Source organism: Pyricularia oryzae, chromosome 6 (genome assembly GCF_000002495.2).
Source record: "Pyricularia oryzae 70-15 chromosome 6, whole genome shotgun sequence".
In the NCBI taxonomy this organism is placed as follows: domain Eukaryota; kingdom Fungi; phylum Ascomycota; class Sordariomycetes; order Magnaporthales; family Pyriculariaceae; genus Pyricularia; species Pyricularia oryzae.
The window spans coordinates 238102-262835 of NC_017853.1; the positions used below are offsets into that span (position 1 = coordinate 238102).

The following is a 24734-nucleotide window of genomic DNA, read 5'->3' on the forward strand; positions in this document are numbered from 1 at the left end:
TTCGACCTTCCCCGCAGTGATGTTTCGATGCAGCTCGATATGGGGTTATTGTCGTGCCGCTTGACCAAGACAGCAAGAGACAGCCTTGGGGAGCACAGGGAGATAGTTCCGATGGGCGACACAGAATGGAGGCTGCGAGACGAGGAGAAATCGAGGGAGGCGGCTCTGCTGCCAGGGAAGAGGAGGGAAGAGAGAGGAGACGAGGTCGATGTTGTCAGCTGTATCATGCTATCCCCGCATTAGAGCTTCGTGTGAATTGGGGCGAGTTTGATCTCTGCGTTGGGACGATAAACAAAAGTAGGGTTAGAAAGAAAGAAAGAGAATAAAATAAAATAAAAACGAGACCTAGCGACAAATGTAACCCGCGTCTCCGCGATGTGAATTGGTCGATCAAGTTACAAGTGTTGGTAGGTACGCAAGGTCGGGTAGGTCGAGAAAGAAACGGGAGAGGTACTGACCCAATAGTCTTAGCTGAGAGTACTCTGGGATGGCGGACGGCGGTTGGAGGGACCTCTGCAGATGCTACTGTAGGGTACAAGCGCAGCACAGACATCCTGGGGGTTTGGCAGGGCAGGGCAGGGCAGGCAGGGCAGACAGGCATCGAGGCAGGTAAGGAAAAGGCAGGCCGACGGGCAACTGCCTGGTCCGTCCGCGCACAAGGGTAGGGGTCTAACTGACGGTACTGGCTCGCACTGATGTTGACCCCACGCGTGGAGCTTGTTGTGGATCAGACCCGTTCATTCCCTGGATTGGAGAAAACGACCGGGGCCCAGCAAAGCCATACTTGACATACTGTACCGTACTGTATGAACCAAGCGAAAGATACTTTACAGGTCGAAAAGAGCAAGTGTGAGTGGATTCCGTCCCGCAGGGTTCAGAGGCAAAAGTTGCCAGGAACATTGCCACAGTGCGCAATGTGGGAACCCAGCGTCGCATCGCACACAAGCAATGTCTGCCAGCCACTGGCAGTTGCAGCGAGCAAGCTTGGCCATGGCAAGGGACCCGGGGTCCAGTGGTGGATACGAGCAGGGTCTTTCCAATACCAGCGGTTTTTTTTCACTGGCAGTTTTGCTTAGACCTTGTGTCTGCAGTGTGCTGTGCAGTAGCGAATGCCTGCTCCGAGCCTGGCCTGGCCTACATTTACTGTATAGTAGTACCGCTAGCACACTTGAACGTGCCAACAATAAAGGCCGACAAGGGCGCTATAGTTGTCAGGGTCCCTGGGCTAGCGTTGCAGCTTTGCTGAAGATGACGGGATCCACCTGCCCGGCGAGACGCTGGTTGTGGCGCCCGCCCTTGCTGGGGGAAAGTATCGGCGAACCAGATGAGAGAGATGCATGGATACAGCTTGTAACATTCTACTTACGGTAATATTGCTCATCAGCTTCGGATTTAATACTGGCTGCCTCATACAGTAACGAGTACAGTAGTAATAACGTACCTACCTAGCAAGTAATAGGCATTTGAACTCTAAAATAGGTAGATGTCATTTGAAATCCAAAGGAATTTGTGTAGATAGCTGTCCTCCTGACGCATTTTCCAACCCATACCTCTGTCCAAATTACTCGTTAATTGAAAGAAGATTAATTAGCATTACTATACGGCGTGGTATCTATGTAGGTAGCTGCACGCCCTTGACAAAAGCCGCAGCCAACGTCAAATCCAATCTAGAGTTCCTCTCACACGGAGAATATGTCAATTGTGCAGCCCCGATGTGACGAGCACAACCAGCACATTGGTTTCTTTGGCCGTCTACCAATGGCCATTCCTAGCCCGATGGGTTTAGGTTTTTTAGTTTACCAGTACTCGGGGAATTATAGGAAATGAAGGAGCGAAAAGAAGAAAAGACAGGAAAAAAACAGCATGTGGCCTTCGACCGACGAACAGGGCCTTCGCAACAACCTCCCCATTGCGTCAAGTGTCTGTCAACCACATCATCTGTGCATGTCGTCAGTCTCAGCCTCCGATCCTCGCTTTGTGTTTCCTAGCGGCGGTCGAGACCAGTCCCAGACCCACGGGCGCTCGCGTCTGCGTTTGCTCACACAATCAAATCTGCTAAGGCGTGGCACGTCAACAAAAAACGCTCCCTACCCCCAGGGCTGACAACGAACGGGGTTGTGGATTTGACAAAAACGGCCCTACAGCGATCGTCGAACCAAGCTCCCGGCTTGACGACAATCATTTGTCAACCCAACTCCAGGATTTGCGGTCAGGGCGATCAGACTATGTATGTTTAATGTTCCTCTTTTGTGTTCCTTTGCAGTACAGCCGTAATTAAGATATGACCAAATTGCGAGACCAGCCAGGAGCTCATCGGGATCATGACATTTACTTTACAATGCGCTCTCCGTCGCCCACCGCCAAGAGGCCTTTCGCGGCCTGGTGCAGCGAACTGCAGAAAGGAAAGAAAAGAGGCTGCAGTTTTTTGTCAATATCGTCTACCTGCAGACCCTGGTTCATCCGTATAGAGGACGCACAGTGTGTGTGCCAGCCCCCCCTGCTCGCTGGTCATCTGGTGTTGGATGAAGCATAATCGGGCAAGAAGGCATCCAGTCCGTTGTATCCATGTCTACTGAAAGTTTTAATCCTGCCACATGGCACCTACATCTTCCTGTATGTACAATAGTACGCAGTATCTACCTAGCTATATGAGGGACAAAACTTTTGTTTCCAACGTATTGTCATTATTACGTCCTACCACCATTGGGTTAAAGGTTACCACCTGGAGCCCTTTGTCCGAAAGAGCTTGCCCGGCCCATCTTGTGGTTGTAGTGCGGCGTCATCATCGTCTGTTGTTCACTTGCTACCTGGACTAGTGCCCGATTTGGCATGCGATGCGTGGGTTGGTTGTCTCGCTCACCGTGGTGAGGAAAGCTACAACTTTGAACGTAGCTTCAATAGCCTTCATCTACGTAAGATGCGATTTGTCCAGAATGGGATATTGCATTGCTGACGGATATATTACATAGCACAGATATGTTTATCCTTTTTCTGAGCGACAAGGGTCCATCCATTGTCTCGAGTCCCATCTGATCTGAAGCTCTTCTCGAATCTTACGACGTGCCTCGATACACGGACATAAACAATCCGGTCAGATGGACCAGTCGAAAATGTCCTAGATCTCCTCGGTGGAGTGAGGCTGTGTGCGAGAATGGAGGTCGTCGGTCTTGTGGTCCTTCGCAGATCCTGACGCCCCTGCCTGCCAGCGATGGTGCCTGTGCGCCGTGTGGATTAGCCCTTGCAGGCCTTATCCAGGGTTTAGGCCTGTTGGGTGTTGGGTCTTGACCTGGGGAAGCCAGGCTTGTTTCAGAGTCGGGTTTGAATGGGGTCCCCGCGCCGTGTTTTCGCAGGCGGGCGCCTGCGTTATTGTAGTTTGTATACAGCTTTTGGGGGTTCCCTGCACTATCGAAAAAGCCCTCAATGCCGATGTGCTGCCGAATGGGACTGCTTTGCGGCTCGACAAAAAAAAAACATTTCTCCAGAAAAAGGGAAAAGGCCGGCAAGGTTGACTCGCCACTTTTTGCTGCCCAGGTTTAGAAGCTTCCTCCAGCTTAATATTAAGACAGACTTTGTACGGAGCACGGCTGTGGGAAGTAACTTTCGTTAGGCAAATCTGTCAACCGTGACTAGTGTCGTCCAGTCTACGATAGCGGATTGCTTGATTATGTAGTAGCGATCCGTCAAATTCCCACTGGCCGTTTGACCGTATAGTAGGTACTATGCTACTGTAAGTAAATAATGCTCCGTACTAGTCTAGTCTTTTGTGCGCGGCAGAGATTCCAGGCATGTCCCTGTCCGCCGCTATTTTTAAAGTCGAAACGGAGCGAAAGCGCGAAGGTCTCGTGCGCCGCGTCCACATTCATCACTGATCACTGCCACATTTCTCGGCGGCCTGGGCAAACAGCCACACGTCGAGTATTCACTTTTGGATGCAACAAGCGCCACATTTTTTTTTCAGTTTTACCGGTATTTGCTTACGTTTAACCGACAAGGAAAAAGAAAAGAAGAAAAAAGACAATGGCGGCTTGCAAGGAAGGAGTTGACAAGTGGAACGCAGCTAGCGGGAAGTTCCCACCAGTCTTGCAGCCGGAACCGCCGGGAGAGGTCTGTCGCAACTGGATTGCTACGGGTCTGGTTCGCTCGGTTATGTGCGCAATATATGGTATGAACCATCGAGGGAATCGGCTTCCCACAAGGGCTTTATTACGAAGTAGGAGCTTAGAGGAAATCTCGGCCGACGGAGCACCGATGACCGGCCGGCTGACGAATCGAGGCCGCCGTTACCCAGCATGATGCCAGTACCACAAGCAGGAGATTATACCTGTACGTACTCCGTAGTTGGTAGGTGTTCGTAGTGACGGGAAATTCCCTGGTGGTGGCAACTGGGCAAAATGGCAATGTTGAATCTAAGCGACCCAATTGGTACATCAACTTTTCTCATCCCGAACTCGTCTCTAAGCTTTTACCACAATAGGAATTATCCCTTTAGCCTTCCAAACCACCTTATTGAATGGAGGAAAAGGTAAAGAATAAGCTAGGCGATTATAAGAGACCGGCCACCCTTGAACTATTTAGACATAGTATCAGCTGGACGGGGAAAAGCCGTTCGCAGCAACTCCACACCACCATTCAGCAGTCAATCAATTCTTAACCGACGAACGCTAACAGGAGGCTTTTTTTTTTTTTTTTTTTGTTCCAAGGTAAGATGGTGATGTTTGCTAATTTTTGCTTGGTATAATTTTTCGTTTGCCAACCTCGTCTATTCACCCCCCCCCCCCCCTACTCCTGCAGTAAAGCCACTTAGGTGTAGTCACAAATGCAAATGGTTACCTCACCGGCTATGGCCACGGCTTGGTTTTGCCGCATAGTGCGGCTTTGAGGATGGGCAAGTATGGGATAGAAAAGCGCCAGACAAATTAGCCGCCAGGCGAATCGGAGATATCAAAATTTGACTCGACTTTCCGACGAGGCTCTCAGTGGCATGCAACCGATATCAATTAGCGCTTGAGCGGGTTCATGCCAGATTCACAATCTCTCCCGAGCCAGGAACCAGATTTGGTAGCGGGAGCACTGCCAACAAGGACGTGCAGGAAACGTTGCAATACGAGTGAGTGCAAGCATTCTCTGTCATACAAACAGCCGGCTTCATGACTTTCCGCGTTTCTCTGCCGTTTCTTACTCAAGCTTAGCTATTGATTAGTGGGTGACCTACCTACCTACCCCTGAAAGAAACGTCGCAATTCCTCTGAATGTTAATCCCAAAATATTCCCAACTGATTGAAAACCGGCGAACGAGAACGATCCTACTGTTATTCTCAGACAATGACAAGCTGAAGAAACCAATCTCCTTGCACCTGTCCTTCTTTTTGTTTTCCGCTTTTCGGACTGTGCTGACCTCTGAACCCCGGCGATAGAGCGGGTTCTGGGGCGGGCGGGTATCGCAGATCCCAACTTGCGGCCTTTTTTTCCCTCTTCCCTTCCCTTGTTCGTCCAATCGAGTCAGCTCCAAATTGATTGATAATCCGCCCCGATTCACACCAGAACCGGCCCAGAGCGTTCAACTCGCTGCCCCAGCAGACCCTTTTCCTTAGCTCTAAACCATATCAGGCGAAGACTGGAAGAGAGAGAAAACCATGGGCGACAAGAGAAAAAAAGTAAATAAACGGCCCCCAATCGTACGAGGAGCTGACTACCAGCCCAGTAACACACCCAAAATTGAGTTACCTCCTCGTACCCGAGCCCGCATTTCTCCAGATTGGCCTGGCCTTCTTTTGCCTCAGTTCTCCAAAATTACCTCCCAGTAGAAAACTAACCGGACATTACAGTACTAAGGACCATTTCGGTTTGTGGATATGCCGTCAGGGCTGGCATAAATGGGATGCATGGCATTGGGTTTCGTCCCTGGCCTCTTCTTTTGGGCTCGGCAGGGCAATATATATCCTTGACGGCGCTGTAGTATTATAAAGTCGCAAGAGTAGGTATCCGAATTAAATACCCAGTAAATACCTACCGTACTATGGTAGGTGAACCATACCCAGTCATGCTACGTGTAGTATTTGTTTCGCGTTTTGATATTTGCGCACTGTAGAAGATCGCAGGTCCAGATCTCCTTGAGACAGTAAATCATTTTATCTAGAACTAGACTAGGTAATATTAGGACCTGAACCTGAACCAATGTAATAATACCGTATGTTATTATACTATACTACTGTACAATTTCACTACCATGTACCGGTATACGCAGCAAGGCAGCACATGTTTCCAGAAACGTTGGTGCTAAATGCGATAGCGTCTTTTCAGTTTCTCAAACACGGAGACTTTTTTCGGTTTACTCCAAACCCCGGTCCTGCATCGTCATCACTGATGCCGAGTCGATGATGCTCTCTACATGTACCTACGTGGCAGACGTTTATTACCAGAACAAAGCTCAAGCGGCGTGGTAAAGTTGATCAGCTGTTCGAAATTTTGCGGGACCCGGGGAGGAAGCTCCCTTGTTCTCACTGTTCCCTGCTGCAGGATACATCGCATCGCATCCACACCACACATCACATTAAGACCTCACCCCTACCTTTAAGAACGCACGTTCCACATCTGCACATTGGCATCCACTTTGATCGTTGTTAGTCAAGACCAGGCCTGAATGATTGGCTGTCTGTTCTTGGGTATTACTGTATGCGATGCACTCAGGTTACGACGGACCCTGGAGCCTTGAACATCTGCCACCCTGCACCCAATCATCATGTTCGAGGCCACCTCACAGGCGCTGGGCGGTTCCTGCTTGGAGCTATACTGATTCCGGAGTTCTGTACAGTAAAGTACCTCGTCAGCATGGCCGGGGAAGGGGGCAGGATTCCATGGCTGCAGCCCGGAACAAAAAGAAATGTCATCAGTCGACGATCTCTTTTTTCACGGTAAACATGTGCGTTTTGTTCGGGAGACAAACAGAAAATTGACCAAAGGTCTTTGCTGCCCTTGGAAATCTGGGAAATTCGATAAACCGCCGATCTTGGTAACTTTTATTTCAGCCACATCTAAACTAGAAACCTCCGGGGCATCCTTCTCGTTTTGTGACTGGGTTGGGTCCCACAAAAGCCACAAAGAGTCGCAACTGTATTTCGGAAGAATGCCTTGTTCCAGTAAAGACTTGGTTTTCTTGCTCTTATTAATCTCTCCCATTTTAGTAGCGTCGCCATGTACGTACCTAGCACCCCATGATTTTTTTTGCAACCGTTGAAATTGTTAAAAAAAAAACAAATTAGACCCAAGAAAAACGGGGAGAATGTACATCAAGAACCACGGTAGCTACCCAAATCTTAACTTGCCGGGCTGACGCCCGGACTTGGTACAGTGTTTCTCTGACGGTGCGGAGATTTGAAATGCAGCGGCTCCTTTTCCATGTTACAGTGTGACTGCGGCTTGGAAATTCGTTTCCCTTTTTTTGTTCCAACCTGCAGATTCTGGCCGCTCTTACCGTCAGTAAACTGGAGTTGGGGGGAAAAAGAAAAATAAGTCCTACGCCACTGTTCCCTACCGAGAAACTTGGTCTTTCTCAACATGGCAACTTTCTCTCCCCTTACATTATGTCTTTGCAAGCGCAAACACAACCGAGAAAAGCAGACAGGGGGGAAAAGCAAGCAAGCGAGACAATGGTTGTTTTGTGACGTGATGCTGTGGTTCGGTTGTTTGTCTTGAAAACACCACCAGCCTCTTTTTCTGAAAAGGTACAATCCATGTTTGACCACTGGGCAACGCAACCCTTTCTTTTTTGACAGGCAAGACATGTTGCATGATCAATCACACCTTTCCCTCCTTGGAGAAGCGTGCGATCGTCATGCCCCAGATCAGCGGAAGCAAAACTTCCCCCCCAGGCCACCATCACTGCAAAAAAAAAAAAAAAAAAAAAAAAAAAAAAAAAAAGACAAGACAAGACAAAGATGTCTTTGCTACTGGCCTGTGCTGCTGCTTGAACGGCGGTCCCTGTCTTACCCCAGGATCGGGAGTGAGCATTGACCACGAGACCCAGATATGCCAACCACGAGCCAAAGCTGCGACGCATATTGTACAGTAGTTCGTGGGCGGGTGCCTGGCAAAGCTGGCAGTGCTGGATACCTTATCCCCCAAAAGGTCCAGGCTTCCTTCCCCTTTGCATTGTTCAGCAATCTCGAGTACTACGGTACAAAAATTTGGGTCTTTTTGGGGCATTTTGGGCCCCCAACAAGGAGAGGCGCCCGGAAGCGTCCCGGGGGCTTGGGGGCTCCATTTGTGCTCCATCGTGGCTCCAGCAAAGTGCATTCTTTTTCTTCGCCTCCAGACACTGTTTGACGCCCAGGTCAGCCACTTGGGCAATGCCTGTTGCTTTACGGTACTTTATTCTCTCAATCTTCTTTGGGTGTCTCAAAGCCGGCCTAGATCAACCGGGAAAAACAGAAACCCCGTCTCGAAGAGTGAACCAAGAATCACCTCTTTCTGGTGGCATCTGTCCGTTCCCCCTTGCTTCAAACCCCACCAGCCTTTATGTTTTGTGACGAAACAAAGCTACAGTATCTGCCCAAAGCCACCCATCCTACCCTACTCAAATTTGCTCTCGGGTTTGCTGTCATAGGGCGGACGTTACAACGTCGAGCCGTTTGCGCACGTTTGTTTGTGCCGATGCTGCCGGGCTGCAAGCAAGAGACGAGTCCAGATCCGCCCCGCCTACCGAGTCGACTCTGTGGATCTTCCTTTCTGTTTCGGACGTGAGCCGCTTGCCTTCGGCGCCGCGGCGATGTATATGTTGCCTTGCTTATCCGGGCATATCTTGGCCTACGCCCCGCCACCGTTCGCTCACCCACACACACCACACTTTTGTCTCTCGAAAAAAAAGCTCATCGCCACAGTGTTTGTGTCTCCCCAAGCTGCATTGCCATGGTGTAATACGTAGTACAGTAGGAATCCCGTCCGGGGTCTGGATAATATCAGCTCGCCTCCCGCCGTCGGACTTCTCCCCTTGGTGCCATTTTAGAAAGGTCATGATGCCAGCCACTTGCTGCTCGCTGTTTGTTTCGTCATCATACCCTCGGCTCCCACAAGGGTCTCTTGCCACACCTGCATGTTAGTAACAAGCGAGCTCCACGAGGTGCTGACGATCTTCTGCCGCTGTACGACATCCCCTGCGAAAGAATTCGGAGAACAAAACATTTAACAGGTCATTTTACTGTTTAAAAAAAGCACATCAACAAGTACTGTACAGTATTGTGGTCTTATTCCAAGCAGCCCATACCCTGTCGAGACAAAAAAAATCCCTTGCCCATCTACGAGGGTCCGCCACTATCGTCCCGCCTGCATGTAATCTGGCATGGCAGCTTTTCGACGCAAGGAAGAGCTTTGTTGCTTTGTGATGGTTCGGGAAATCCAGAAGCTAGTTGGCCCTCCCAATTAAAAAAAGAAAAAGAAAACACAAGGTTTACCCATTGGCTATTTGCTAGAGGTTCAATTGGCATGTTGTTGATGAGGCCTGTAGACCGGCTCATATGAAATGCATGCAGCCCCTTACCAATACATGATACCGGTAGGAACACATCGTATAACCTTGCTTCCCTTCTGGTTAATCCTTTTGTTCTTCCTGTTCGGCACGATCTCAAGCCGAAAGCTGCACCTCGGTAGCTCGACGATGACATCCTCGTGCGTCCGGCGGCGGGTCACCTGCTCCTTGTGCACTCCCTAAGCTTCCAAGCTTCCTGCTGTACGGTATTTCTCACACACACACACACACGCACACACACACACTTTCTAGACTGGTTACTCACACACACCACTGCTTCAATACTCAATGCATACCGTAAAAAGAAAACACCCACCCACTCACCCATGCTTTTTTCCCGTTAGCCCTCCCACATTGGCCAGACGCAGAAATATCATAGGCTCGGCAGTGGGACGTGGTGGCATCCAGCACACCACACCCAACCATTAGTGCTTCAAGTCCGGGCAGACGGCTAAACCATGGAGGGAAACGATGGCTGTTAGTGTGTACTGTATATGGAAGAAGAGGACGACGAACAGAGACCCCTTTTTTAACTTCTTCCTTTTTGCTTCCCCCCCCCCCCCCCCCCCATCATTTTGTTTCTGCGAGGTCCGCCGCCAAAACGCCACAACTGTGCATCACTTGCTTGTCTCCACACCAGCACGGCGGAAGTTCTTTGAGGTGGTCTACCAATGGCTGGTCTACTACTACACACAGGGCTCCGAAAATGCACTAGGCTGCATCGTGACCGAGATGCGGTCGCATTCTGGGGGGGCCTTGGCCGTGAAAGTCTCCCCCTCCATCAAGAAAAAAAGACTAGGCAAGAACTAGGTAGCGAAGAAAAGAAAGGCATCAGGTTCGTAACGCAGATTAAACGCAGGCTCATCTTTGTTCCCTGCACATGCATGCACATATATAACGTACAGTAGGTGGTAAACTATTTTACTCCTTGGCCGTGCAGCAACGGCATCGTAGTTGGACGGCCCCGGAATTGGACAATCGCAGAAAGAGACGACCGACCGGGCCAGACCACGCATATGTGATACCTCCCTACCGGTATCTGAACCTGGCAATACAGACAAAAAGTCCTGGGCTGAGGCCGCCCGGTGGGTGTGCGTTTCAGCCACTCTGGAAAAATGATTATCACACACAACGAAAGGGAAGAAACAACCGCATACGAGGGAGGAAAAAAAAAAGAACGCCACCACAAAACCTGTGAACTGTTTTTTTTTTCTTGGCTCCCCAAGAAATATAGATCCGTCGGCTATTTTCCAACCCCCATCGCCCGTATACCCGAAGCTACCCGTCAAAACCGTACGATTTTCCCCTGCCTAGGAGAGATTTATTTTCTCTAGTTTGTCGAGCCTGTGTAGCCTTTGGGGTTGCATCGTGACGTCGACCGACCGGTCGGGATTCTTTTTTTTGGGCGCTTTAACTTTTTTCTCTAGCCAACCGTCCGTCCTTGCCCCCCAGCGGCTCACTTTCTCGGCGGTGAAAAGAAGAACCGAACAAGGCGTTGCGCTTGCGAGTCTTGGCTCCCGCCTGGCCTGCACGCCATCTAAGCTGCATGTCTTGCATGCCTTGATTTTGCTTCTCCCAAGAGAAAAGAAGGCTGTCTTTTTTTCTTTTGTACTTTGGGATCTGCACGACACCAGTCTTTTTGTCTGCTGTGTTTCTTGGGGCTCGACACAAACGGTGGCTTTCCACATTGCTTGATCGTGGGGGTTAGCCTGGTGGCTTGGAAGGCTGTGCCGTGAGACTTGATCAAAGTTACCACGGAAACCTGGGAAAAGCAGATGGTCCAGCTGGCTTTAGATCACCAATAGTCGCTCGGCCTAATTACCAGCGTTTGTCTTGAAAGTAGTAGGTTTAACGAACACCGTCGCCGCCATGTGTCAGCTACTGTGCGTAATTTGAGCCTCATGATCTTAGTTCCATTCAAGGTAGACTTCGCTCGGTGTGTCCTCAAATCGAGCAAAGCCACGCAATTCTTGTAGTACTCCACCGATTCACCAGAAGCACCATGAGTGCGGTGTAGGCTATGTGTTTGGCATATCACTATGGGCAACGAAGACTACTATTCACATCGGTCTGGACGCACTATTGCCCCTCGCACACATGCCATGCTGTGTAAATGTGTAAACCAACACGCCTGCGAGCTCTACTGCATGCACACGTATATTGTACTAGCGGCTCAGTGTTTCTGTAAACAAATTTGACAAGTATGGTCTGTACTTACATACCAGACACTTGCATTTTGATTGCCGAGTATACGTGTATGGAGTGACCCTAAAGAGCAGCTAAAGTGACTATCTGGCTGTATATAAATTGTGCACACGATGATACTGGGATCGAGTTCTAATTTATAAGTCTCTTCCCGGTAAAAGATATATATACTGCCGCTTGAATAACTCCAACATATGCAACCATTGCTCTATAGGCTCTCTAACAAGGTTATGAGGGTTGTAAGGCCGATATCAGCCGAAAGTCTGATGACTAAAGTAAGGAACCCCCCATATTTGCATCTCGAATGGTGCTGTTCCTGTACCTAGATACTGGTCTTTGTTTCAATGTCTGCGTTTGATTTGGTCTGTACCTTGAAACCCGTTTCTTTGGGCTCTTCTCATTCCTTCTGAGTTATCCCCGTGGCAAGCTAGTTCGGGCAATAGTAGGAGAAAGTCTTTGCGTGTATTATACGTAGGCGCTTGCGCAATCTGTCTTTGAAGCAATATTTGGCGTTGCATTTCTATTTCAAAAGGACTTATTGGTAACACTCAGACGGTCTAACCACCAGGGAAATTGTCTACCTGGATGACTACTTTAACGCCCGTTTGATTCTCGAGCTGCTAGAACATGGTTTATTTGCGCAGGTTGCAGGTGTATGATTCTTTATGCCCTGAAGGAGCACAGTCTGTTTTGATCATGCTGTCCTGAAAGACGAAATTAATATGTCAAGCTTTACCATGAATAGACGGGTGGACTAGCACTTGATACATAGAGAGGGAGAGTCAAATCATTACAGAGCAGTATTCCTAATCAGAGAGTATGATCATAAATACAAAAATATTCCAAGTTCCTGTTTCAAAGGACACTAGACTAGAGTCTAGCCCTGTATTGCAACACCTTGGAGGCTTGGAGTAGCACATGATGGTTATCATATCAACATGCCCAGTTCAGTACAGCATCAAAGCACCCCCGACAAGGACCGCAGCACCAGCAAAAGCCCCAGCCTGCTGCGTGACCCTCGGCGAGCCACCACCTGTGGAAGAGGACGTAGTTTTTGGCGTCTGAGTAGGCGTGGGTGTGGACGTGACAGTTGCCAGGGGCCCCTTTGTCACAGTAACCGGCAGGGCTGTAAGACGCTGGGTTATGGCGGGCGTGGTTAGGCCGAAACCAACTGTGGTGCCGGTGAATGTGGTCCCTCCGGGCGAGATGGAGCTTATAGTCCGCAGGACCGAGCCGTACGACCCATCGCACAGGGCAGAGGGTGCGCCGACTATCGAGGTGCACTGGACACGCATGAATCTAAAGAATAACAAGACTGGGTTAGGAATGACCTGATGCGATGTATGCAAATGTCCAAAGGACTCAAGTAGCCGCCGATGGAGAAACATGTGGTGGCTTTCAACTTACGTCTCGTACCGGACTCCCGTCCATGTTGTCGAACCAGATTCGGCTGTCGTCGAGTCAGACTGGGGATGCATAAGCGCATGACCTCCAGTATAATCCATAGTGAGAACCCTGCCCTCGCTGGCATACTTGAGGCCAAGACTGTTCCAATACGGCTCTGGAGCATCACTGGTGGTTGTTGCGCCCGCGACGGTGGTCTCGGTGGTGAAGGACCAAGTGGTGGTGCCAGGGTTGCCGATGAATACGTTTGCTTCAAGTTTCGATGGGAAAGGGCCGCCGGGGATGTCTTCGGGGAACCAGATGCTTGTCAACGCCGGTAGGGCAGTGGGAAGAGCAACCTGGGCTTGAGCGCCCGTCAGGCAGCCTGCCAAAAGGATGGGAATCAACCGCATTGTAGTGGCAAACGTGTTGGAGATTGTTGTTTGCTTGGTCGCATTGTCATCGTAGAGCTCATCTCCTCTCGGTATCTAGATCTTTAAATATTAATGAAAAAAGCCTACCCGACGAGCCTGAAAGCCCGAGCTATAAATCTCTGGTGAGATGCTGTAAGACGCTGTGTCACGATATGACAGGGCGACTTTTTGCTGCCTGTTTTGCCATGACGATCAAAAAGCCCGACCGTTGCTTGGATTTGAGCTGACACGAGTCCCACTCGTGTTTTGATAAAAAGGGGAAGAGAAATTTCTACAAATGTACACCTATCTTACCTACCTAAGGTACCGTACCTAGTTTAGTTATAGCTTTCTCCATTACTGCCAAGAGCCAATTCACCCTACCACATGCGTCTGATATTTGCAAAGTCTACTGGGCGTTCCGCCACGCATAGAATGAAGAAAAGCTTGTATGGAAATACTCAGTACAATTCTAATGTTTAGTTCCGGTGGTTACATGTCTTCTGTGTGCATGCTGACGTGTTGCTTTACGGCGAATATTACGTGGGACGCCAAGGGAAATCCCGACGAGGAGGTTGAAGCTCAGCCTATTATCACCTATCATCATAGGGGATGATCTGATGAGAGCCACTGTTTCCTATCCATAATTCGTAGAGGGTAGTTGCAATAATGACGGGCTTTTTTTCTCGTCGAGGTTGAAAACTGTTCCGAGCATCCCAAGTATGCACGGGACAGGGAAAACAGGAGGGGTCTCCCTAAACATATACCAGTGCTAGTTCTAGTCTAGACTAGATAGGCTGTTGATGGTTGTGTACCAGCTTGCCAGGTAGTATTGCATCGCCATATGTATGATGCTTGGAACGATATACATGCCTAATGCAGCGAAGTCAGCCATCTAGATGTAAGCACCAACAATGGCAAAATGGCCTTGGGATCCAATGAGGGTGTCGTTAATGCCAACTTGATGATACACAAGTGCAAGCTGTTACCGCTGTGTCGGATCCACGTCCCCACTGATTTGTAGGGGTCGCAGGCCCAAAAGGACTGGACTGGGACTTACTTGCCCTTTGCATCCAAAGGCATATTGGCATCCCCCACACCGCCCTCACCTGGCGCAGATCAATCTCCCACCCAAGTAAGATGGCGGATAGGCAGTTGCTGCATTGTTTGCGGTTTTTTTTCTGTTCATTCTGTTCGGGAATACAGCACGAAAATTCTGCTCCTGCCTTTCAAGACCAACTCTTTTCTTTATTATGTTGAATCATGTTGATAATACATAATTGGCACGCTCAAAGTCGTGTTTATCATTAGTCCCCTAGGCTGTCCCCACCCCCTTTTCTCCCTTGGACTCCCTTACAAACCAGTCATCCTTTGACATCATCAACATGGACGATCAATTAAAGCAAGAGCAGTGGCAGCTAGTCACAACCCACAGACCACCACCACAGGCCAAAAGATGCCGCCCAGGCGCCCGAGGAAAACCAAAGGCTCGGACCGGCTGCCTGACTTGCAAACAGCGACGATACAAATGCGACGAGGCACGACCGACCTGCGGAGGATGCGTCAAGGGAAACTGGGAATGCCAATATCCCACGGCCGATGCGCAGGCGCGACGACGGGCGCCGATGCCACCCATCCCGGCCGCCGCGGCCACCACGACACAACCCAGGATGCTGCCCCGGCTGAGCGAGCGGGACATGCAGTCCTTTTCCTTCTTCATAATCGGCGTGGTTCCGGGCCTCGAATCCGGGCTGTCGACGCACGGCATCCGACCCATCCTGATCCAGACGGCCATCGCGGAGCCGTGCGTGCTGCACGCGGCGCTGGCCTCGGGTCTCGCCACGCGCGACTCGTGCTGGCCGGGCGACGACCGGGCCGAGCGGGTGGCGCGGCTCGAGAGCATACTGGGCCACTACAACCAGGCCATCCGGGCCACGGCTGAGCTGATGAGGGAGCACGGGAACCAGCGCGCCCTGGCCAAGAGCCGGCCGGACCGTCTGCTGGCGGCCATGTGGGCCTGCCTTCTCATGTCCGTCACCGACCACTCCTGCACGGGCCCGCTCGCCATAGGCCAGCTGCCAGAGACCAACTGGGACAGGGCTCTGGTGCACATGAGGGCGGTGTACGTCATGCTTCAGGAGTGCTGGGCATTATCCCCTTACGTCGAGGGCGAGGGCCCTCCCGACAAGAACAGTCAGGTTCAGGACCACATAGTAGAGGTGGCGTCTGCGGCATCAAACTTTTTCCTGCAGAACAAGGTCTACGAGGACGAGGCGAACTCGCGTCATCTGAGACGAGAGACGAGAGACGAGCCTGTACGGCTAGACGGTGTGTAGATTTGTGTATAGGAGGACCAAGCTGAGGCTGTTTGCGCTAGGATGCAGAGCCAAGTATGTGTCCCCACACGACGAGGAGATCCTTTAGTAAAGCCCAACAGGATTGTACCTAGCGATTATTGCTATTCTATGACTTGACCTAGACTTGCGGTCTAGAATAGATGTAGGTACTAGACTAGGTGATTTGTTTTCTACTATCCATGACATGGGCAATAGCTTGGCTGGATGAATTTGTTTCCGTCTCTTAGCGAGGTTGGAAAATAGATCTAGTTTTCCCACCAATCATCCACCTCGAGGATTTGATGCCTGGGAACCTTGATCTGCAGTAGCGGGTCTTGAAAGTGCGGAGAAGCGACACGAGAAGTTCAAATTTTCTTTTTTTTGCATCTGCTTGCCAATGACAATGCGGAGAAGAATGCGGAGACAAGGTCGTTTTGCACTTTGAAGGTCTGGGGTATGGGGAAGTTGTTGATCTGGGGCAAAGCAGGGGGAGCTTCGATGACCGGGAATAAGTTGCCGAACTGAAGGGGAACTATGTAGATATAAAGAAGACTGATCGCTCTTTAGCCAAAACTGCCTGCCTCATACTACGATTCCACGACTTCGTCGGCCCCCGATCCCGTTTCAAAGCCACAACGCCCCCCCGCCGCCAGTCCCCCAAACCATGAAGCTCTCGTCGCTCCTCGCCATGCTGGGCGTGGCCACCACGGCCACGGCGTTCATGCCAGCGGACCGCCCCCGCAACGCCCAGGAGTTCCGGGCCAAGCACCCGGTCGCGAGGCGCGCCGACTCGGGCTGCCGTCGGCGCTTCACGCCGCGGGCGTCGACGCACGACCTGGACGACGTCTCGGCCGAGTTTGAGCAGGCCGTGCGCGACGCCAACAACGGCGGCACCGTCCACCTGCCCAAGGACCAGCTGTTCGTCATCGGCAAGCCGCTGGACCTGACCTTCCTCAACGACATCCACGTCAAGCTGGAGGGCACCATCAGGTTCACCAACGACACGCCGTACTGGCAGGCCAATGCCTTTTACCACCCCTTCCAGCGCTCCCTGATGTTTTGGAAGTGGGGCGGCAAGGACATCAAGATCTATGGCGAGGGGGTCTTGGACGGCAACGGGCAGAGGTGGTGGAATGAGTTTTCTGGACTGGAGTGAGGAGAACCCCCTTTGCTTGGATCCTGATTAGCCTGAATATACCTACTCGCAAATGCCGACTAACGTGCTGCTTGTAGGATTCTCGACCCAGACAACCCATACCTTCGCCCGGTGCTCTTTTACGCCGAAAACACAACCAACCTGCACGTTGAGGGAATCTTTATGAAGGACTCGCCCGTCTGGCACAATTTTGTCGTCACCTGTACGAGGAAACCCTTAACTTGAGGTTTGAGACCAAATCTGGTGCGCAAAGACAATCAATTGACTGACAGAGTCCAAAACACAGCCAAGGATGTCACATACAAAGACGTCATCATTGAGGCAATCTCCAACAATGCCACCTCCCCGCCCAAGAACTCGGACTTTTTCAACTCGCTCAACGTAGACGGCGTCACCGTGGAGCGCGTCTGGGTCAACATTGGAGACGATTGTTTCAGCCCCAAAAGCAACACGTCCAACGTCCACGTCAACACCATGGTATGTCTATTTTCCCTACTCGAGATTTCAGATTTCAGACAAAGAGGAGAAAAGATATCCGTAAATTAATCATCACGTGATTGGACCGCTACTAATCACATTCCGCTACACAGTACTGCAACGGAACTCATGGGCAGTCCATGGGCTCGCTGGGACAGTACGAAGGAGAAGTTTCCATTGTCGAGAACGTTTTGATTGAGAATGTTGCCTTGTTAAATGGTGACAATGGTGCCAGACTCAAGATCTGGGCTGGCGAGTCTGTTGGTTCAGGTACCGTCCTTGTCCGCTCTGCTCACAGCACCCTGATAAAGATTCATCAAAGACTAACTGGGCCCAACACGACCAAACAAACAGGCTGGATCCGCAACGTCACTTTCCGCAACTTCTACGCCGCCAACCTCGACTTTGTCGCCCGCCTCGACTCGTGCTACTTCAACATCCCCAGCGAGACCTGCAACCGTTTCCCCTCCAAGATGAGCATCCAGGACATCACCTTTGAGAACTTTAGCGGCACCACCAGCGGCAAGAACGGCGACGCCGTCGCCCGGCTGACCTGCTCCACCAGCCCCGACGCCGTGTGCGAGAACGTCGTCTTCAAGAACTTCAACATCACGAGCCCCTGCGGCGGAGCGCCCGTGGTCATCTGCGACGGCATCACGGGCCTGCAGCACGGCTGCGTGGCATTTGACAGTGCCGAGGCAAAGGCTGCCATGGATAACAAGTGCAAGGCGCCTGTGGCCAGCATCGAGCCGCCGTGGCCGGTCAGGGACTGGAGGAACAGCAAGTAAGCATGGGGATTGGAGGGGTACTGGTACAGACGAGGGGATAAAAAGGAAAAAAAGCTTTTGACTCCTTTCGTCTGATAGAGAATAGATTGCAGAAATATCATCTAGACCTACACTAGACAAGCCCTAGTTTTCGCGATGTGACCTACGAATCTGATCCACCAACTGCCAAGAGATATAGCACACGCTTTGTTGACTTTTTGTTGCAATTCCTGCTTTTTTCTTCTCTAAATCTTATCATAGATAATGCTGATATAGCTGCAAGGTTTAATAAAAGTCACAAGCCCGGAGGTGGGATTTCTTGACGTGGCCAAGGTAGACCTACCCCAGGGCATGTGACCACCTACCCACCAGATACCATGTGGTATTTCTGGTTTCCTGGGCAAGATAGCAGGAGGAGGGGAAAGAAAGGGAGAAAAATAAAAGGAATGGTGGCAAAGTGGCCAATGCACTGTGCAGTATAAGCCTCAAGTTTGGCGGTCGAATAAATAAAATTGTCAAGGTTCGAAAAGCTTCCCTGTTTCCTGGACAACATCCTCATAAGCTTCAAATGTGCAGGTGTCTGTAGTCGCCCTTTCTTGGTGACAGACAAATAAGCACAAAAAGAAGAAGAAAATAATGGGAAAGCTCCAGCTCAGCCAGGAGGGTAGACCGCCTTCCATGGAGAGTTTCTACAATATCGAGGCAGGTACTGTGGGCGCAACTCAGGTATCTTGTTCGAGTTGCCAGCTGGCATGGATATCTACCTACCTACCCGTTAAGGTACCTCTAGCTACGTCTTTTCGCAAATTCGATCCATACGGGCCTGATGTTGTCTTTAATGGGGGAGCTCATTCTGCCCGCTCAAGCCTGTCATCAATGATACCACACTCGTTCATCTCTCATAGCAGACTTTTTTTCTTCGAAACCTGCAAAACCTTAGCTCTGCATACTTTTAGCTCGAAGCAGCTCACATGTGCTTTGGTGTATGATGCCACTCGTTCGTTTATTTGCATTTTTCCAACATCACTGCCCAGCAACCACAGAACAACAAAAACAAGCACACCTACCAGGAAGTTTATGTTTTCTTCGCCATGAGTCAACACGCGTCGCTAGAAAAGGCGGCCTCTCCCAGTCCAGACCTCAGTCCAGATCCTGTCCACACTCCCAAACTACAAACTCCCAGTCTTGACATTCAGACAAGTCCAAATCTCAGCCAAGCTGTTGACAGTTCAAGCCCTCGAGCTCTCAGTATTCACGTACAGACAAGCCCAGATCCATCCACAGCTCCTTCTGCACTAGATACCCCTGTTGAAACCACGGCGAAAGGCAGCGCAAACGGTCCAAAGACACCGGAACCATCCAGCAAAAGACATACAATCAACTTCAGCAGACCAATACCCATCATGACTGCCTACAACGCTACAATGACAGATTCTGCTAACGGGTCTCCCCCGTCTACGAAGCGCGGAAGCCCAGATACGCAACACAGAGATTACCCTGCGAACAGGCACATCCCGTATTATTACTCACCCGCATCGGACGGCCAGCAGACCTCCAAGCGGACCAGGACAGAAGAATCAATGACGGGATCTCCATCGACTGATTCTACGCTGACACCACCGGCTGACTCGCCCCTCGAGAACGAAGACCAATCCGGATCAGTCACTCCTGAGCTGCCATCAAGCATGGGAGCCAGCGGCATGGCCGGATATCCCCATCCCTTTCCTACTGAAACGGGATCTCATCAGCAAGATTTCTTTAACCCCTTCGTAACCCCGTTCTGGAACCCCTACGGTTCCAACGGCAATGGCAGCATGTGCCTGGCATCATCTCTACAAGCGACAAGATCCGTACCGGCCTACGAGAAGATGCCCTACGACGGACCATCAACGTGGCAAAAGCCGCCAATGATGACAAACCACCAGGACTTCCTACTTGCGCCTCCCACCACTACTGGCATACCCAGATGCTCCTCTTTCCCCACCAGTGGCCCATCATCAACCAAAAAACAAGCCCCTGACGAGAGTCACCACATCGATGAGAAAGAAATGCAACTACCCCAAAGACGTGCCAAGGAGCTCCTCAAGATCCCAGAGACCCACGGAACCTGGGAAAAGTCCCCCTACGGCGTCTCGTACAACCGTGAGCGCCACGATGGCCTCCGGACGCCCGAGTGGTACCGCCAGCAGGGTTACTACGTCGACGAGGACGAGGACAAGGCGCCCCCGGCCAAGAACCCAAACTTTGGTGGCCTCCCTCGAAACATCGACTTGGTGGCGCGCGAGAACAGAAAGAGGAAGGCCGCTGATCCGAGTTACACTGCACCTCCTCTGGAAGAGTCGCTGTACATGGTTCACCTGGAAGATGTTCGCATGGCCAAAAAGAAGGAGCAGGAGACGCGTTCGAATCTTGTGCGTCACCATGGTAAGGAAAAGGCGGCCAAGATTATTAGAAATGCAGATCGTTTCGAGAATGCGCTGCACATGATGGAATTTGGGGAGCCTCGCAAGATCTCTAGGAAGGGCAAGGAAAAAGAGAGGCAGCTCAAGCCTATGGGAAAGAAGGAAATGGTGAAGGAGCTGGAAGCACAGTTGGATGCCGAACTTCTGCGTCAGGAGACGGAGAAAAAGGAAAAGGAAGCAATCAAGCAGCTCAAGCCTATGGGGGAGAAGCAAATGGTGGAGGAGCTGGAGGCGCAGATGGATGCCGAGCTTCTGCGTCAAGAGATGGAAAAAAAGTCCCAAGATTCGCAGGCCGGGTCGCGTTAGAGCCAGCAGGCCAAGCCCGTCTAGGGGGAGCGGGGTTCGTCCGGCTCAGCGGACCGGGAAGGCTGGGTTGCGGTGCAGGCGGAGCGGAGGCGGAGGAGAAAGTTTCTGGATTTGGTGGAGCAGTACGAGCGCGAGTGTCCGTACGTCTCGGCGTCGCGGCCTAGCACTGCCTCGTCGGGTAGGGGCAATTCAATTTCTACAAGCGACAGAGGCAATGGCAAGATCGGCGAGGTAGGGGGAAACTGGACGATGATCGAGATGGGGGATGATGATCCATTTGTTAGCAAAGACCCAAAGGGCGACTCAAATATTAGTATTATTACTACCACCCCCAAAGAACATACGTCACAGAATCTTCACAACAAAGAGAATCAGCTGCCAACAGAAGCTAAAGATGTCTCCCGCGATCGCGAGGACACGCTAGCGCTCTACCGGCGCCAGAAAGAAGCATGGGCCAAAGAGGACCGGGCGGCCGCCGCCGAAGCTAAAGTTGACTGGCAGCCCCTGACTACCGACAAGGCGATCTGGGAGCAGCAAAAGCAGCTGGAAATGTGGAACCGCCGGAAGCAGGACAGAGAAAGATCAGACAACCCGCCACCGAGTCCACAATCGGACGCCTCTTTGGGGGCCACGGAGCAAAGGTTGGGCTCCCTGGACCTTTTGGCACAAAAGACAAAGGTGCGATTCGCAAACCTCGCAACCAAGATCCACGACCAAAGCAAGTCTGCAGTTGACAAGATGATGGACGGTGCGATGGATATGCACGTGGGGGAGAAGCAGCTGCGGCCCGACGTATGGAGGGTGGACCGCGAGCCCAAGGCTCTGGCCCAAAAGCCGCCGCCGAGGATCATACTCAAGGTTGGAGGTGTCAAAAAGCAGACAGGAGCAACTGAAGCCCCCATAGTCTTGGAGCCGGAGACGGGCGACGTGGTTGCCAGCAGAGAAGAGATTGCGGAGCAAAAGATGCTCCTGGATATGCACAAGCGACGACATGAAGAGACAAAGATCAGCTCGCAGGCTTCCGTTCAGCCCAACACAAAAGAGAACAACACGCCTACGGACAATGGCGACAGCTGGTCCCTGGTCAGCAGCCGAACTGGCTACAAGGAAGAAGCACAATCTCCAGGTTCGAGCTCGCTACTAAGACCTGTTTACTTCCGGACATACTCCGGGTCGACGACAGCAAGCAGCATTTCTTCTTCGGGTAGCACACCGCAGGCAGAAGCTCCGTTGGTGTCAGCCCTTGAAGGAAAGACACAAGCGGACTCCCCAGTCGAGATAAATCCACCGTCGCCGGATCAGATGAAGGAGCAAACCAAGTCGAGTGAGAGTTGGTTCTGGACTCCAGACAAATGGCTCTCTGGCCAGGGTGTTCCCCAAGGAGTACGAGACCCCATCTCTGAAGGCTTCACAAATGAATGGACACCAATATTTGCACCTCCTTCGGATACCCGAGCAGCGGTACAGATTGCAAAGGCAGCCTGGAGTGCCCACATGGCGGGCAAACCAAAGGAGACACCCAACAAGGAGCAAGTGGAGTCGGCAGAGCAAGCTGAAGTCGTACACAGAGAGCACCGCAAGTCACAGACAGAACTTATGCACAGCCCTGCAGCCTGTCTCAGCGAAGAGGAATACTGCAAGATCTGGGCGGAATGGGCTCGATTGACGAGGATCAAGCTCTTCAGGGCATATCATGGACGTCGCCTGCCTGAAGACGAGGGCCTGTGCGAAGGCATGCTCGAGGCTTTTCTGGAAATGATGGCGAGGGCATCTGTGGGGGCATTTGTGTCCCACGGAGAGGCTTTGAAGAAAGAATATCACAGGTTCAACTCAGACACCATGTTGACGATAAACAGGGATCATCTGATGCGAAATGACTCTGGATCAATTTCCAATGGGTCGCATTCAAGTCCACCCCATCAAGGCCAAGGATCTGAACTCGACAGCAACACCATCTTGTATGGGCAAGAACCCGACCTTGCTGATACCTTGGCGGCGACGAAGCTTTCTCCTCACTCGCAGCCAGAAGTTACCGAACCGCCTAAGGGTAGCTCAGAGCACGATCGACACTAGGAGGTCGATTCCGATGACCTATTTGGATACCTTCATCATCGAGTTCACCAGTTGAAGGCAGAACAGGATCCTCCTCCACGGGTGCGACTCGTCAAGAAGTTTGTTGAGAGAGGCAGCTTACAACGACTCGACCGTAACAACCGCGAATACTACTCCCTCCTGATGGGTATGGTTCAAGAACAATGGGCTGCACAGGATCGTCCCCAGGCGAATAGTGATACAGATACGAGGCCTCGAGCAGCTAGTTCGAGTGTCAGCGAACCAGACAACCAAGCAGAGTCGAATGACACTCAGAAACAGTGCGAAGCGCCCAACCCCAACCAGCCGGCCGTTATCATGGCGGCAGATGTGCCTTCTCCGGCGGTGCCTGCCAACGTCTCCCAGGCGCAAGCCCGGGCGATCGAATTCTTTCGCCTACAGATGGAGGAGCAGGAAGACAAGGATGGCTGGATAAAGATGCAGGCAGAGCTGCTTGCAATGATGCACAAGTCACAGGAGACCAGGAGAGAACTGGAAGAATCTAAACAAAGACTCGAAGAAACCAGAGCGCAGTTCCGGGAGCAGTGGGGTGAGGAAAGCTCCAAGGACGAAGATCCATACCCCGAAGGCCATAGACTGGAGAGAATGGGCAGACGCAGCGATACTACTCCTGCGACCACGGCCATGTCGTGGGACACGAACGTAACCAGACAGAATGCCCAAGCAGACCTCCGCCGCGCGCGAGCCCGATTAATCCACCTCCTGTGGACGCGGCGCAATCATCTTGAGCGTGAGCAGGAGGCCAGCTGGGCGCAACTACCATCGCCCCACGTGGATGCCAACAATCATCGGACGAGACGAGATCTGGGCAGGGTCAAGAGGATGCTAAACCAGCTCCATATTGCAAGCATCTGGCTCGATCCTCCAGAAGAGTTTTGGGATTCTTCGGATGGAGAGACTACGTTGACCGTGTCGGCCTTTGGGAGCGATGAAGTGAACGGCGGCGGCAGCGAGGCTGGAAACAAACGTCTTGGCTCCGCCCAGTGACAATAGTCGAACACGAAGGCCACTAATCCTTCAGGCCCTGGCTTTCGGTAGAGAGGGATGTTACCCGCCAAGGTGTCTGGAAATGCGCCTGAGAACGCGCCGAAGATTGAGGATGGAATCATCGAGGGCGCGACGGAATAGGAGGCTCAGCGTCGAGTGCTGTCTTTAGATCATGGTTACCGATTTGTGTGCGTGTTTTCGCATGTAAAGACAGTTGAAGGTTGGATTGGTCTGGAAATGGCGGGCTGGTTCTCGTTTGCTTGTTTGTTTGTAGCGTTTTTCTTGCATCTTTTTCGGATTTTGGACGAGGATAGGCCACAGCGACCAACGGCAGGAGAACTGTTATCTATAGGCAGAAGAAATCAAATCGACATGATTCAATCCATTGGATAAAATTGAGCACGTGTGCAGCAGTGAATATAAAGATTAAAACGATGAGTCGGTCACTGAGAAAGAAAATTCGTCTTGGCTTTTGGTACAGTGACGACGATGGCGTTAATGCGGGGAATATTTTGGCTCTAACCCAGGCCAAGGTAGCACTGTTCAGGCACGTGGGCGGTGCGATTGGCTGAAGGGACCTTCCGTCGCATGGTTGGTGGGTGGGTTTACA

At 51.4% G+C, this 24734-nt stretch overlaps 7 protein-coding genes across 7 annotated transcripts; 5 read left to right on the forward strand and 2 right to left on the reverse strand.

Annotated features, from left to right (window-relative positions):
• Positions 1-111: 111 nt before the first annotated feature.
• Positions 112-665, forward strand: MGG_17574 (uncharacterized protein; the record flags this gene model as incomplete). Its single annotated transcript, XM_003719179.1, has 2 exons — positions 112-220; positions 472-665. 2 exons carry the CDS (start codon positions 112-114, stop codon positions 663-665), a joined length of 303 nt encoding a protein of 100 aa, XP_003719227.1.
• A 6516-nt stretch (positions 666-7181) lies between these two features.
• On the reverse strand, positions 7182-7882 carry MGG_15379 (uncharacterized protein). The gene has a single exon (XM_003719180.1). The coding sequence runs from the start codon at positions 7779-7781 to the stop codon at positions 7314-7316; it is 468 nt and encodes a 155-aa protein (XP_003719228.1). The 5' UTR covers positions 7782-7882; the 3' UTR covers positions 7182-7313.
• Positions 7883-9978: 2096 nt separating this feature from the next.
• Positions 9979-10330, forward strand: MGG_17575 (uncharacterized protein; the record flags this gene model as incomplete). Its single annotated transcript, XM_003719181.1, has 2 exons — positions 9979-9997; positions 10161-10330. 2 exons carry the CDS (start codon positions 9979-9981, stop codon positions 10328-10330), a joined length of 189 nt encoding a protein of 62 aa, XP_003719229.1.
• Positions 10331-12672: 2342 nt separating this feature from the next.
• Positions 12673-13521, reverse strand: MGG_14126 (uncharacterized protein; the record flags this gene model as incomplete). Its single annotated transcript, XM_003719182.1, has 2 exons — positions 12673-13024; positions 13133-13521. The coding sequence occupies 2 exons, from the start codon at positions 13519-13521 to the stop codon at positions 12673-12675; spliced, it is 741 nt and encodes a 246-aa protein (XP_003719230.1).
• A 1385-nt stretch (positions 13522-14906) lies between these two features.
• On the forward strand, positions 14907-16155 carry MGG_08753 (uncharacterized protein; the record flags this gene model as incomplete). The annotated part of the gene is made up of 1 exon (XM_003719183.1): positions 14907-16155. One exon carries the CDS (start codon positions 14907-14909, stop codon positions 15855-15857), a length of 951 nt encoding a protein of 316 aa, XP_003719231.1. The 3' UTR covers positions 15858-16155.
• Positions 16156-16521: 366 nt separating this feature from the next.
• On the forward strand, positions 16522-18278 carry MGG_08752 (exopolygalacturonase; the record flags this gene model as incomplete). The annotated part of the gene is made up of 5 exons (XM_003719184.1): positions 16522-17009; positions 17091-17215; positions 17300-17490; positions 17604-17760; positions 17845-18278. 5 exons carry the CDS (start codon positions 16522-16524, stop codon positions 18276-18278), a joined length of 1395 nt encoding a protein of 464 aa, XP_003719232.1.
• Positions 18279-19660: 1382 nt separating this feature from the next.
• Positions 19661-24124, forward strand: MGG_08751 (uncharacterized protein; the record flags this gene model as incomplete). The annotated part of the gene is made up of 3 exons (XM_003719185.1): positions 19661-21020; positions 21087-23072; positions 23142-24124. The coding sequence occupies 3 exons, from the start codon at positions 19661-19663 to the stop codon at positions 24122-24124; spliced, it is 4329 nt and encodes a 1442-aa protein (XP_003719233.1).
• Positions 24125-24734: the final 610 nt, after the last annotated feature.

Excerpts from the sequence above, each read along its gene's own strand:
- MGG_15379 (XM_003719180.1), bottom strand. The coding sequence starts at position 7,781 with ATGTCTTGCCTGTCAAAAAAGAAAGGGTTGCGTTGCCCAGTGGTCAAA.